Below are 15,738 nucleotides of genomic sequence, written 5' to 3'. Positions count from 1 at the left end.
CATTAGTAGCAGAGGCTCTACCAATCGACCAACCTTTGCTGGCTGCATGCTTAAGTGGAATGTCCGTCTTGAGCATAAGTTGGCTGAATACCAAACTACTGTAGTACAAAGGCGTAATAATTTTTTTGTTTGATATATTTTAGAATTTTTACTACAAAAAAATCCCGTTCGGATAGTTGGACCATTATCAATGAATCTATATAGATTTGAAGCAGGTTCCTGGCTAAAGAAAAATCCGAAATATATTATAATACAGGAGAATATACGAATCTCAATTGTAGTCGATTCTTCTTTTAAGTAGCCTTTACTTCCCATACACTTTCGTTTACGATCTCATATTTTTATTATTGAATGTTTAGGATGGAAGTTTTCTAATGGTGATTTAACATCTCTTAGGAATTGAAATGTGATCTTTTTGATATTTATGACAAGCCGAAGCCTGGCACAAAAAAAGCTAATGAAATAAATTACGTTATAATCTATAAGCTACCAACACACACAAAAAATCATCACATAATGTAAATGTTATTTTATAACATTTATTATAGTGTGAAATGTTATTTTATAAGTGTGAAATGTTGTTTTATAACACTTCACGCTATTCTTATGTGGAGAAATGTTTCGGTTTGATGTATAATTTCTGAGCGTGAATTTTGAGAATTTCTTACTTCTTGTTCAGTTGCGTTTTAGATGAGAATTAACGAGAAGCGCGAGATCGGTTTGTTGCTTGGCTCGTATACGTCTGGTTTGGTTATTTCTGTTCGAATTATTTAATTTAAATTTTGCAAGGCGTGTGTGTTCGATAGTCATTGTAGGTAAGACAGGAAATGGTTCTAAGGTACTAACAGTGAATATTAGTTGTGTAACAAGACTAGTGCAAATTTCTTGTCTTATTTGTTTAGGACTTGACCCTAGCCAAAGTATAAGAAGGTCACGGAGTGGCTTCGTGAAACTGCTCTTGTTTACCCGCCATTTTGAACAACACGTCGGTGAAAATGTCCGATTCAGAGAGTGCGCAGGAAGACCAGGAAAAGAGAGTAAGTATTCTATATCCAGCGAAAAGCTCCATAAATTAGATGATATATGTGCTTATCATTCATGAAAGATGAGACACGTTAAAATATTTACATCATGCTCACACCGTGCTGAACGTGTATAGTATCGGTACCTTTCTCACATTCAGTTGCACGTTTAGAAATTGACCACTCCTCGTTCGTTTTCGCATTTTCATCAAATAATAATTGTTATTTATTCTCATTGGCTATTGACACGTGATTTGAGTGTGTAAAATGATCAGTTTTTAGTTTATAACATTTTAAGAATAATGTAGAACATTTAGGTATATTTTTCATTTCTAACCCTAAACATCATTAGTAATGTAGTTGGGCATCCAATGGAGTGGTGGTGGTGGTTGACCCCATTTTGCACCAGTTTGAATGATTTGCCATCGCGAATGCCAAGCTAAAAATGTAGGAGACAGAACAACAATGTATAAATTCTCAAAGAGACCTGGTTTGTATTAATGTGGTTGTCAATCAAGTTACTGCCTTCAGTTAAAGTGAACCTCATCAATTAGCTAAGAGAGGAAACAGCTATGGTTATATATCTGCCAAAATGCTTAATGTTTTATTGAGGTAAAATCTGATTCATACTTAACTGAAATTGTCACTTTCTGTATTTGATCAAATTGGAAGAAAAGCATTATGATGAACCTAGTTATCTCCCCAGTTATGTCCTAATGAGCACCACAGTAATATTCAGTAATCAAAGTTTTAAATAAGCACATTTAATTTTCAAACTATCAAGCATTTCACAGTGACTCAAGATTTTAATGCTATTGTTTGTTATTCTAATACAGAATCTACAGTATATTATTATCTCTATAATGCTGAATCACAGTGTTATTGAGGGTATACAGATATTAGATCTCTGGAATTGGATTATCTACCTTAGTCCATCTATATTACTAAACGTATGATAGGCATGCATCCTTTTGATGTAGGATTTACATTTAAAAAATTGGATCCTTGAGCTCTCTAACAGTGGTAATAGTTAAAAGTGAAAAGGTTATAGTTATAAAAAAAAAAAAAAAACAGTGTGATTGAAGAAAACTACTAATAACACTCTCCTAGTACAAGAAAGTCTGTTATAATAAGTTTGATTTCAGTCAGTGGCAAGAATCAAACCTATAATGATTTATTTTTTCTCGGGCAGTTTCTGTGTTAATTGATCTTTGGTGCAGGAGTAGACTGTATAACTTGCACAGTTCCAGACAATATTATCGGAGTCTGGGATCATAAACTGGTGGCAGTTGACTCCCATACTCTTCCTGAAATCTTCAAATCCTTCATAGCTGTGAACTGAACGATTGGAGAGAACTAAGAGAGGAGACTTGATACCTACTGACTATCAGGAGTTAGTTGGGACTAAGAGTCCTGTCGACTTCAGAATAAAGAGGTATTAGAGGATTTCCTGGTATGATATTTGCAATTTATTAAGATTTTTTTTTTCGGCTGAATTTTTTTAATTTTAAGTTAAAGCATCTATTTCAAAATGAATCATTTTTTCTTTTTTTTTTACGTTTCACACATTTTTATCCCTTATATACATAGCCCAGCTGCACTTGCAGTAGGTGTTTTGCATAGAGCATATGGAAGGTGTTGTTCGTTTTTATTGGTTGTTGATATCTAAATGTATGTTGGATCATGGGTTCCAAAATTTTTCCCTCAGTTAGACTGGATTTGAATAAGTTAGTATGTCCATAATATAAATTACAAATATTCATCAAAATACTAATGTTTTATATCATACAGGCTTTTTTTTTTAATTCACCATTTATTGTTTTAATATTGAATACATGGCAACTTGATTGAAAACTAAATGAAGTTTTTTTTTTTCCCCATATAAATTGACTGTGTTCTACTTACATATAGAATGGTAACACTGCATATTGCTTGATGCTTTGAGGTCTTCATATCGTTTTCACTTTACCATACTATCTTAAAGGAATAATTATGCATTTACTGTGTACAAAGCATTAATGAACTCATCATAGGACCGATAGTTTGTTACTTACAAAAAAATGCAAACAGTAAAGAGATACAACAAGAAAACTTGATGATAGCAATGCTTTATATGTTTCACTGTGATGCCTTAAATATACACTTATAAAGCCCTGGAATTTATATATATATATATATATATATATATATATATAACTTAAGGATACTAAGAATTTCAACTGACTCTTGGTATTATAATTTTTACACATGTTCAATGTTGTAGTGTTAATAAACTTTGTGTGGGTGGGGAGGTTTGGTTTGGTTGGTTGGGATTATATCTGAACTTAAATCTGGAAACCTTGTTCTAGTTTTCAAACATGAAACTTTTTAATCCACTGTCTCCAGTAAGAGGTGATGAAATTCATCACCCACTTCTCCCACCTGAAGACAATTGGACCTTCATGCCCATGGTGAGAATCAAACCTATAACCTGTTAGTTATAGAGCAGATATGTTATGCACTTGGGCCCTCCAAATTGCCAACATGCTGGTGTTTTAAATACAAATTTATTGAAAAAGTTCATATAAAGCACTAATCAGTGTGGTGGATGACAGTTTGGAAGAAGTTTATTTGGGTTGAAAAATATTTATTTAGGAGCTTAGCATAAATTTAGCCTACATGTGTATTTCTGGAGCAGCTGTCATTCCCACTGATTTTATCTTTCAATCCAAGTAGAAGTTAGTTTGTTTATACTGTTCTTTCCCTATAAAAAGAAATCTAACAGATGGCCAGTAAGTTATAAAGTAAATTATACTAATGAATTTATATTGTTTTAATCCTTTACCCAAACATAACTCTACGTTTCCAGGTTTTACACCTTGGAACATCCCTAGGAACCCCTAGGGATGTGCTTCTGACTCCATTCCTGAAGTACCTTCAAGATTACACTAATTGTGCATAGGCTGTTTACTTTACATTAATTGCCTTGTGAATTATGGGATAATTCACAAGGCAATTAATGCACACCTCCTTTCAGACATGTATGTTGTTATGCTTTATAACAACAGTTAGTAACCAGACTGGTTTCAACTTTTGCTGAGATCATAAAGTGAAAAGATTTTTGTGATTTGTACACCTGTAAACTCCCTGAGGATGCATGTCAGGAATTTGATATTGATCATAGACTTAGAGTAGTATAAGGATATAAGACAGCCTAATAGTATTAGAAAAGGGAAAAAAGGGGGGGAGGAGAGAGAAAATTGGATGTTATTCATATTCACAAGATGGAGTTGATCACATAGCAGGAAGAGATATCAAACCTAAACTACTTTGCACCTGTTGATGATAATGCAAAAAAAAAAGGATCGGATCTTGTAGTCACAATTAGATAGAGAAAATGGCCACCAGTTGTTGATTGAGGTAGGATGTATGGCTGGTTACAAATTCACTTGGTATGTGAACTGTAGAGAGAGAAAGGAATTAGAGTGTAACTAGAATGAGAAGAATAAAATCTCAAGCCTTGTGGTAAAGTTCTGTCTGTAGACAAAATATGATTGAATGATTCATTCAATCATGTTTTGTTTTACTGCTTATTTGAATTTTGAACATGTATCAGAGTTCCAGGTAACAATAGTCCAATTGTAATGGAGAGGACTGGAGTTTGGTAAAAAAAAAAAAAAAAAAAAAAACTTGATGGGAAATTGCAAGATGTCTTCATGGTTGTGAATTGATCTATGTTACTGGTGTGAACTGATGTAGTGAAATTTAAGGACTAGATTAAGATCTAATATGGTAATATTAAGATGTTTAATCTGAAATTACTCTGTATAGGATTTTTTTTTTTTTTTCAGCCTATATATTCCCCACTGTTGGGTAAAGGTCTCTCCCCATTGCAGGAAGGTTTTACTTCTCCCATAGTGACCCATTCCCTCTTGGGACAGTGTTTATACATTTGTATGAGGGAATGTATGAAGGTGAAAGACAATTACAAACATCCATGCCCATGGCAGGATTTGAACCTGTAGTCATTTGGCTGGAGAGAGAATATGCTGCTAACTACTCAGCCAGACAGGTTGGCAAAGAGGAGATATAGATTTCATCAAATTGGAAACCAACCTTGATTAATGTTAATGTAAGAATCAGGGTTATAAATCCTGTATACCTTTACTAGTTGAGTATTGGTTATGATGTACTTTTATGCTGGACAAGGAATATTTTTATTTTAAAAATCTTCGCACTGAAATGCAGTGCTGCATACTATGGCCTACCAGAGCAAAGGCCAATTTTCCCATATTTTGGCTTCTGCCTTTGCCCCAATAGGCCAGAAAGGCTGAAGCCAAAATACATCAAGATCTACCCCATGCCAGTACGAGGTATTCTAGAAGTCATTTGTTGGTGATGATGCCAAGCCACCAGTGTGCCCTGCAAAGCTCTAAACAACAAGATTTGAATGCCTATAGAAATGAAGTCTTTATAACTCTCATTGCACCATACACCATGAAGGGAGATGGTAGCACTAGTGAAATGAGGAGCTGTCCCAAACTCCTCTTCAATCTGTCGAGCAAGATCTACATTCTGCCCATAATATGAGACCCTGTTCCTATGATTGACAATAAGTGGACACTCAGTACCCACTATCTGTGCATCAATAACTCCAACCTCTTTCACCCTTCTTTGCAATTAAATTGGACTTAATACCAGCTGTAGTCCTATAGTGTGGTTCAACCGCACTCTCCCAACCTTTGTTTTTCAACTGGTTATTTAATGGAGACCACGGCATCGTGCTGCTGCACCCGAATACCATGAGTTCGAAAACAACATTAGGCAATATGAGAAAGGGTTTCACCGTAATTGCAACCTGCCCTATCTACGGCGGTAGGTTGTGCAGGCCCTCATGGGCAGGGCATTGATCCTAGCCCTGATTAAGTCAATAAATTCATAACCAGGTAGGAGTCTAGTACCTTCTCGTACCCATTGATGCTGAGGAGGCACTAGATTAGATCCATAAAGTGATGCATCATCAACAGAGATATATAGCAGAGTAGCCCATTTCTTATGCTCTGCTGATGCAGTCTCTATCAGTTGACCTTGATACTTGGTCTACCCTATAGTATGTCAAAGGTCGGATAATATGATAATGAAATGCTTCTCTGCAAATTTGAGAAGTGGATATTTCTAATTTCTTAATTCTGTTATAACAGTGGAATGGGATAAGCCAGTGGAGGGAAAGGATACCAAGTCCGTCATCCTTCACCATAGCATGAAAATAGGCAACAGGAGTATCTAAAGCAGGATTTCCCAACCTTTTTGTTTCCTAGAGCACATTCTAAAATACTGGTAGGGCAACGGGCACCATCTATTTTTTCAAGCAAATTTTTAGAATTCTTTTGTTAAATGAATACATACAAAGTTTACATTATAATCAAATGTTTTATTACTTAGGAGATTACATTATATAAAAATTTAAATATACCGTATTTTCCGGTGTATAAGATGCACTTTTTTACCTTAAAAATTCATCTTAAAAAATGGGGTGTGTCTTATATAATGAAGGTAAAGATTGTTTCCTCTTTTCAAAGTCATATACACTCCCTTTTATGTTCCAAGATCTTTGTAGGCGGTTAATGGTGCAATCAAATTGATGTATGACCTTCACGTGACTTCTAGCGCGTCATTGGCTAAGAATGGGGAGTCCCTATTCAAATTTCATAATATCTTATCCGAGTAATCAGTTACCGATGTTTATCAGTATTGAGTTGATGTGTTGAGATATTTTGTGTTCAGTTTGATATTTCACCGTAGATTTTAGTGATGGAAAAAAAACAGGCAATATTCATATACTTCATGTTACAAATTGCAGGTTGTAAAATATGCAGAAGAACACGGGAATAGGGAAGCTGAAAGACATTTTGGACCTCCGCCTACAGAAAAAGTTTTTTTTAGTTTTTTTCCAGAAAATTGTATTAAATTTCTTGGGTGCATCTTATACACCGGAAAATACGGTATATATGTAAGTTAGTGTGATCTTTGGCATTGCATTTCATTATGCGCATATAACTAGCAACAGATAATGAACAACTTCGAAGGCGCGTCTACTTTACATTGTATGCGTTTAATACTCGTCATGTGTCATATAGCATGCCATGAATTGTTGCGTGATGTGCACGTGATTATTTCAAACTATACGGCACACGGTTAAACAGCGGTGGGCACACACAAATTGGGCACCATGGTTCCCACGGACATATGGTTGGGAACGCCTGATCTAAAGGAAGCCTAAGCCATGAACAAACAGCAGAGCAAATAGCCCTATCCATACAGGATAGTACTGAGACTAAGGTATGTCTGAGTATCAACTTATGATAGTACCTAGGGAGCAAGTAATTTGAAAGGAGGAAAAGTCTTTGTTGGGGTTTGAGAGGAGCTTTTCTTAAAGATGACAAAGCATTTTCTAAAGAGAGGGGGAATAGAAGACCGTCCTTTTGGTGTAAAGAAGATACCCAAGGTATCTCTGTTCCTCCAGGACAGTAAGCAATGCAGTGGCCTATCAGGGAATAACTCAAGATTATCTCCCTTTTAGCTTCTTGTCATGCCCTGAAGGGACAAGTGCTAATGAGCAGGATTTCTCTACATTTATGGTAAGACCTCTAACATAAAATAAGTTGACTGCCTGGTCAAGGAGTAAGGAATAGATTAAAGATGCCAAGAAATTATATTCTTGGTATAATCTTTTATCCAAGTGTATGCAAACAAAGTTTGCATGTGAAGTAACTTCACAACTTGGCAACTCATATATATAGAGGCTAATGACTTCACATCACTTGTCTTAGTATCCCATAATGTAAAGCACATATCTTGACAGACATGTATAATGCTATGCCATTATGGGAAGGGTCACAACAAGATTGGTTTCAACTTTTATTAAGGTCTCATTAGTGGGAGCCAGAACAAGAAGTGATACCAAAGTAATGCAGAAGTTATATTTCCATATACAAGTATCCAAAAGGTGTCACACCTTACTAAAATACTCTCGATTAGAACTAGATGTTGAAAGTTTTTCCACTTGGTTATACTATAAATTAAAGCTGCCAAGAAATTATATTCTTGGTTTAATCCTTTATCCAAGTGTAAGCAAGCAGATTGCATGTGAAGTAACTTCATGACTGAGGATCCATAAGGATATATGCTTAATATTATGTGATACTAAGGCAAGTGGTGCAAAGTCATTTAGCCTCTATATACAAGTTGCCCAGCTAAAAGGTGCCACACCTTACTAAAATACTCTGGATTAGACATAAATGTTGAAAGTTTTTCCACTTGGTTATACTATAAATTAAAGATGCCAAGAAATTATATTCTTGGTTTAATCCTTTATCCAAGTGTAAGCAAGCAGTTTGCACGCGAAGTAACTTCACGACTGAGGATCCATAAGGATATATGCTTAATATTATGCGATACTAAGGCAAGTGGTGCAAAGTCATTTAGCCTCTATATACAAGTTGCCCAGTCGTGAAGTTACTTTGCACAAACTTTGTTTGCTTAGACTTCTATAAGGGATTAAATGAAGAATATAATTTCTTGGCATCTTTAATTTATACTATAATCAGGTGGAAAAACGTTCAACAGCTAGACAATGAATTATATTTTTTGTTTTAATCTTTTATCTAAGGCTAAGTCAAACAGTTTTCATAAAGTATTGTCAAGAGTAGATTACTTTTTTATAGAGGCTGTTGACTTGACATCGGTTGCCTCAGTATACAGTAATCCCTCGATTAATGCACCCCCGATTAGTGCGTCATTTTTTTTTCGATACCCAAATTCAATTAGTGGCCCTATATACATCTTAAAAATAAATGTTAACAGATTAAGAAAAAAATTCTATCTATACATTTTTATGGCTAACTATTTTAAAAAATCCCTCATTAGAATGAAATAATTTAGTTACTGATTTAAAACATTTTACAAAGTTATTTTTAACGGCATACTACACTACTTCCATGTATACAGACCCTTTGACACTTCTACGCATGTCACAAAAAGGAGAATCCATTCCGATAATAAGGTAATCAATCCGTCTTCTGGAATGAGTTATTATTACACGTTGGAAAATTAACTTCTCTTTTGTGATCATTGTAATTTTTAAAGTGGTAACTATTTTGCTTGTATAACAGTTGGGAAATTTTATCTATAAAGCATGTGATTTTGCGTGTTGGCATCCAATTCGTATGTCCTTCGTTTCTTTCTCCCCTCCAATGATAACGTCCAAGAGTTAATTAAATCTCATTCTGAAGAATTGAGTGATTCCGACCTGCTAAATTTAGATGCACAGCGGGAAGATCCTGAAGAATATGAAGAAAATTTAACCACTGATAGTCAGCCAAAAGAGATTTCACAGAAACAATTTGAAAATATTTTTCGTACAATTGAAGTTTTTAAGCAGCAATGCTTTGAGGCTGACCCTGATGAAGAGAGAGAGAGAAGCAGTAAAATTTGTAGAAGAGGCAATAGGGCCATACTGTTGGTTGTATGAAAAAAAGAAACAAAATGCCTGCCAAACTACGCTAGCTGAATTCTTTGTTAAGAAGTAGAATAATAAACTTTATATTCTGAATATGTTTTATTGTCTTTCAGCTTCGTGGTTTTCCTTTAACTAGGCCCTGAGACATACCTTAATTCTTTTATAAAAAAAATTAAGGGTCAAAAAAGAAATCCGATGAGCGAATTATACATTTTCCCATAGGTTATTATATTCGATTAATGCGCCTGATTTAAAGAACGCATTAGGTGCACTAATCGAGGGATTGCTGTAACATAATGTCCAGCATGCTACAAGCCTTTCAGATAGTATATTGCCTAATGTTATTCATTATGGGAATGCATAGCATTGGGTAAATCCTGTATGCTTTGGTAAAGGATTTACCTAGTTAAAACAATAATATAATTTTCTGTTTGGTATAATTTACTTAACTATGCAGAAAAAAATTTATTTGTATCTGATCGAGTGGTTTAATAATCTAGTGATAGACTATTTTACAATATATTTAAAATTTAAAATATGACCTCTGCATTGAATTTCCCTTCAGGTATCTTCATGGGTCCAACTCTCACTGATGAGACTTCAATGAATCTCTTGTTTGGGTTGTGAGCTTTCCAATGATGCATAGTAATAATGTACATCTCTGAAAGAGTAATCTGCATTATGGTATATACTGAGGCATATGATATGAAGTTAGCTTCTAGTATACAAGTAGCCTAGTTGTGAAGATACCTACCCTGCATGCAAATTTCATTTGCTTATGCTTTTGTAAAGAATTAAAACAGGGATATACGGGGGGGGGGAGTGAAGAATATTGTTGAATATCAATAGGAGGACTGAAGACCGATAATTCAAAATATGAAGTGTGTAGAATATTAAGTTGCCTTGGTGTTAAGGCTGTGGGACTAGATAGAATATCCATGTATATTGCAGGAACATGCAAAAGAGTTGGCATTTCCCTTGATTTGGTTGTTCAGTAGGAGACCATTCCTGTTATGCAACAGGAACAGTCTCCTGGAAGAGGAAAGAAAGAAAATTGCGTCACTGCATAAGAGACATCACATCAGTGGTCTTCAACTATAGACCAATGTGAATATGAGACAGTGGTTGAAAGTGTGTTCGGTCATTTAGAGGTGGAATACAAACTTGGATTGATGAGAATTGAAATCTTTTTGCAGCTGATTTATTTTTAAGGCAACATCTTTCTTTAGTAACTAGGTTACATTTTATAATAGGTTGACCAGTGTATTGGATAGAGGAGATGCGTATACAGTGATTTATCTGGATTTTTCTAAAGCATTTGATAGAGTACTACATGGTAAATTACTGTTGAAAGTGGTTGGGACAGATAGCAGTTGTTTGGTTATAGGGATGCTTGACTGATATGAGTCAGTGAGTTGTGCATTAGGATGCAGTATCGCCAAAAAGGAAAGATATGAATGAGGCACCACAGGGTTCTGTTCTGAGATCACTTTAATTTTCAGATTCAGAAAAGAGTAACCAAGATGGTAATAGGTCTGTGGAATACTTACAAGAATAGGTTGAAAGTTTGTGGTTAGAAAGTTTAGTTTATAGGAAGAAAAGAGGGGGACATGATAGAAACTTAAGATATTAAGGGGTTTATAAAATTCATGCAAGTGAAATTTTTCAATGTATGACAGAGAACTGGGGGAGAGGCATCTATGGAAGTTGTGTAAGAGTGGTTAGTAGGGATGTGCAGATCAGATTTTTTGTGTGGTGAGTGGAAGGGATTGCCAGAATTGCTTGTGAGTTCCCTGACTGCAAATGGATTCAAGGAGAGTTATGATAGAATTTGTGTATATGATGGTTGATTTAAGTCTCCTTCGATGAGTCTCTGGACTCCATGGAGATGCTGTAAATAATAATAATTTATATATATCAATATAGTTTCAGGTGTGAAAGGAGATATTCAGTTGTTTGCTGATGATAAATTAGGAAGAGCAATGTCAGGAAGTTCTGATGTGTTGTTTCAAAATTTGAATAGGTTGGTGCTTTGGGCTGAAGAATGGAGATGTCACTTCAGTGTTGCTAAGTTGTAAAGTTACATAGTTTGGACAGAGTATATGGAATGAGGTTTATATTGGAGGAATTTTGCTTCAGGAGATGGAGTCTAGGGATCTTGATGGATAGGAAACTGAAGTTCAAAGGACACATTGCAAAAGTTGTAAGGGTCATTATCCCAGAAAATTGTTTCTATAATGTGAAGAACCCTGCAAGTGATAGAAGGCACTAATCATGTCTCATTTGGATTTCTGTGCATAGATCTGGTCACCTAGCTATATTTGGCAATAGGGATACATTGGAGAGAGGGTGGGGGAAATATATATGTAGAGATAATTAAGACTCAGAATACTGGAATGAGACTGAGGGAATGTGATCTGCAGATCTTGCTTGATGTGAGATTATATAAAAATTATGGAAACACTGCTGTGTTAGAGTAAAACTTCAGTTTAATATCAACCAAAATCAAAACTCAATGTTTCGACCTTCACATTAAGGTCATCATCTAGAGCAGTGCTTCCCAACCGAAGTGCTGTGGCACACCAGTGTGCCGTGAAAAATTTAACCGCAAAGTCCTGATTATGGGGTGATGGTACCAGAGGGCTAGGCTGCCAAGTGGTTCCCTTTTTGCTTTATTGCTCTTTTCTAGCTACATGTGTGAAGGCGACCTCCCAGAATGTCATAGGTGCCATTCTTCCCTCCCTCACATTTTGCATCTATGACTCAGAAGATCATTACTCTGCTTCAGTTCCAACTGTCATTAATAGGCATTTTCCTAACACAGTTTTGCGTGTTCTGGTATTTTGGATGCCCTAGTTACATGCGTATTTGATATCCTCGATTATAATGTAGTATTTTTAGTTTCATGTGATTTATATCTTTCTATTCAGGAACGTTTTACAAGATGGTCAGGAATTGATCATTTTCTTCCATACCACCTGTTCAGGAAACAGGTATCCAGAGAAGTTCCCAAGTAACCTCCTGGTTTATGTTACTCAATATTGCTACTTTTTCAAAAATTTTTATGCCACTATTTGATATATTTATCATTAATTTTATAAATTTATCTAAATTCTTGTTTCATATGTATAGTTGACTCAAGCTTTGCATACCATACAACACTGAGATTTTTATTAGTGGGATGTTTTTTATACTTGCTTTGAAAAATATTTCTATTTAAAATTCTAGCTCCCTTGTGTCAACATATTTCTTGCCTTATAAGTTTTCTTTTTTAGTAATAAATATGCGAGCAAGCCTGTGGATAAACATATTGTCAGAGCATACTTTAACTAAATGTAAATGAAGGAAGGACATAAGCATTATAACAAATACCTTTTTTTTTTGTATAACTTACCTATCTGAATCATTTTGAGAAGACAATCCAACCAATGCTTGTATAGCCCTGTGGTAGTGGTGTCTCCAACTAAGCTGTGTGAAGAAAGCTGTTTTTCAGTTCAAATCTTTTTTGTAACCCATTTTTTTCTGACTAGTTCCCAAGTTAGTAGATCTTTGGTGTGGGCAAGCAGGTTTTTCATTCCATAAATTCAGGAAAATCAATCATGTTATTTCATGCAATAATATGTTGTTCAGTTACTTTTAGGTATTGAGATCACATCTTTATAAACATATAACAGGTTTAATAAAATAAATAATATAACCCTACAAGTCTCATAAGTTGTTGGACTCATGTCATCAAGGATACCAAAGCTTATTATGAAGACTAGAAAATATTAATTACACATAGTAGATGTTATCAGAACTTCACATTTAGTACATACCAACAAGTGAGCAGAAAAAAGAATTAATTTCTCTATATGCATTGAAACAATGCTAGTTAGTGCTATCACCTACTGTGGCATGATACGTGTCATATCCCAGGTCCATGGTGGTTAATTTTTGAAGAAAGCAGACCAAAACTTAGTATAGGATCAAACCTTGGTTTATTACATTATGTGGGCATATGGAGCATTTCTGAGGCTTCTTTAAACCTTCTTGCCTTATAATAAATACAGCATCCCTTTCATAATAGGATTAACTGTTATAGCAATGGCCAACTCCTACTGAGAGGGACAAAGGTCACAAGGCACAGCCCTCTGAGGTTCAATTCAATTGAAGTGTCACTTCTAAGAACAAGCAGCAAAACAAATGGTCATCACACTTCTGATTTTTTCATGGGAAGAATGACGGATGACTTAACTCAATTTAAAGATCTGATCAGTTTGCACCCAAACATAAAATGTACTCTTGAACTAAAGATCACTAAAAATTACCATTCCTTGACTTCTCCTTCAAAGTAAACAAAGAAAAAAAAATTGTTAGTATGCCTCCGGTAGTTCCGTTACGTAAACAAGATTTCAAGAATGCAATTATGTTACCTTACATCAAGAATGTTACAAACAAAGTTGCAATGTTGTGCCATGATTATAACATTAAAGTTGCTTTTTTTGCCAGTGACAAAGTGGCAGTACCAACTTATAGCTTGTACAGTGAATTTTATTCTGTTCTTTTGGACCGAATACTGCTGTTCAGACTATCCATAGTTCAGCTACCCTTAAAGACAACATCCCTTTCATAATAGGATTAACTGTTATAGCAATAGCCCCCGTCCCTCAGCTCCCACTGGGAGGGACAAAGGTCACAAGGCACAGCCTTCTGAGGTTCAGTTCAATGGAGGTGTCACTTCTAAGAACGACAGCAAAACTAAGTACATTTTCTTAAACTTTGTACCTTAGAGAAACTTAGCAGCTCAATTGGAAAATTATAGTAGTACAACTTTGATTAACACAGAGGTGGTGGCACAGACAAATTTGAGTTCAAAAAGTCCTCAATTTGTTGCATAATGTTGCCAAAGTAAGCTGTAATTTAAGAAATGATTTTAAAAAAGGACGTACTGTAGTGAGCAAACTAACAAAGTTTTTCAGTAAAATTAAAAATAATAAAAAAAATGAAACAAAAGTGTCAAAAGAATTTCAGCCCAGTACAGCCAAGCAGGTGCAGGCAAATTTAGTTCACTCAGCCTCCTCAGCTATACTCACAAGTTATCAAAAACAATGCTAAAAACAGAAATGAATCTGACAATAAACCTTGCTATAAATTGATAGTGAAACCGATAGCTCAACTAAACAGCGAAGAAACCAGAAATATCATAAGAGAAAAAATAGACCCAAGAAAAATCTAAATCTGAATCACAAAAATGAAAAGTATTAATAATAGGAATTTTAATTGAATTCAAAGAAAAGACTAACATTGACTTACTACATAATAAAATCTCTAAGGAATGTAAAGACATGCTAGTAGCAAATCCCAGTAAGAAATATCTTCCAGGGTTGATTATATATGAAATTCCTAGAAAAATCAACATAAATGATGCATTTGACTCAAATATTCTTGCAGAAAACTCTTCAGTGGGGGGATACAAACAAGAGAAACTTAATTATTGAAGTCAATCCAGTGGTGAGGACAAAATTGCTGAAAACCAGTGTTAAAATGCTGTGGAGAATTTGCCATTGTACAGACTACATAAGCATTCTGAGTTGCTTTAATTCAGTAAGTTCTACCATCATACACGAGACTGTAGGCGAAAAACCCACCTATCCGTTCTGCTCTAAGAAACATGGGTTTAGCGGGTGCCCACAAAATGAGTCAGAGGTGAACTGTATAAATTGCCAAAATCATAACAAGCATGCGAGAACCAAAACAAACTCAAACACATGGCACTAAGCAAAGGCTGCCTGAAACTGCTACAGACAGCTCAAAATTCCAAACATAGACTATGGAAAGCAGTAATAAAGTTAACAGCAAACTGCATTACTTCCTTGGCATATCTTCAATGCTCTGTCAAGACTCCAAATAACTTATTAGAAGAAATATAGGACTAGCATAATACAAGAATCTTACAACAAAATATGTGGTTTCTAACTAATTATACAATATTTTCCGAAAGGTCAGAAAGCAATGCTCATGGTCAACCCTGAAGTAGAGGCAATATTAATTTCTCAGTACAGCAACAAGGACTTGGTACTTACTGAAATTACATACTGCAGAATTAAAACTTTTGCTGCAAGTATGTATCTAGACTATATCATAGTGACATAAAATATGACTTAGAAAACATGGGTAACATTGTGTTACCATCAGTCATGGCCTAATTCTTGGAATGGATAGCAATGCTTATTCAAT

The 15,738-nt window shown here is 35.0% G+C and overlaps 1 protein-coding gene across 2 annotated transcripts in view; it reads left to right on the top strand.

Moving 5' to 3' along the window:
* Positions 1-709: 709 nt before the first annotated feature.
* Positions 710-15,738, top strand: part of Dek (protein) — a 120,885-nt gene continuing 105,856 nt past the window's right edge. The window contains exons 1-2 of one of the 2 annotated variants that reach the window (XM_090391225.1): positions 710-815; positions 903-1,037. In XM_090391225.1, coding sequence (XP_090247351.1) covers positions 996-1,037 — 42 coding nt within the window. In that variant the 5' untranslated portion in view covers positions 710-815; positions 903-995. Of the gene's footprint in view, positions 1,038-15,738 lie in introns of both variants that reach the window. The other variant, XM_090391224.1, reaches the window with a different exon arrangement.

Source organism: Typopeltis vanoorti, chromosome 4 (genome assembly GCF_054136105.1).
Source record: "Typopeltis vanoorti isolate ZY-2024b chromosome 4, IOZ_Tvanoo_1.0, whole genome shotgun sequence".
Lineage (NCBI taxonomy): Eukaryota > Metazoa > Arthropoda > Arachnida > Uropygi > Thelyphonidae > Typopeltis > Typopeltis vanoorti.
This window is presented reverse-complemented; position numbering and strand designations above follow the sequence as displayed.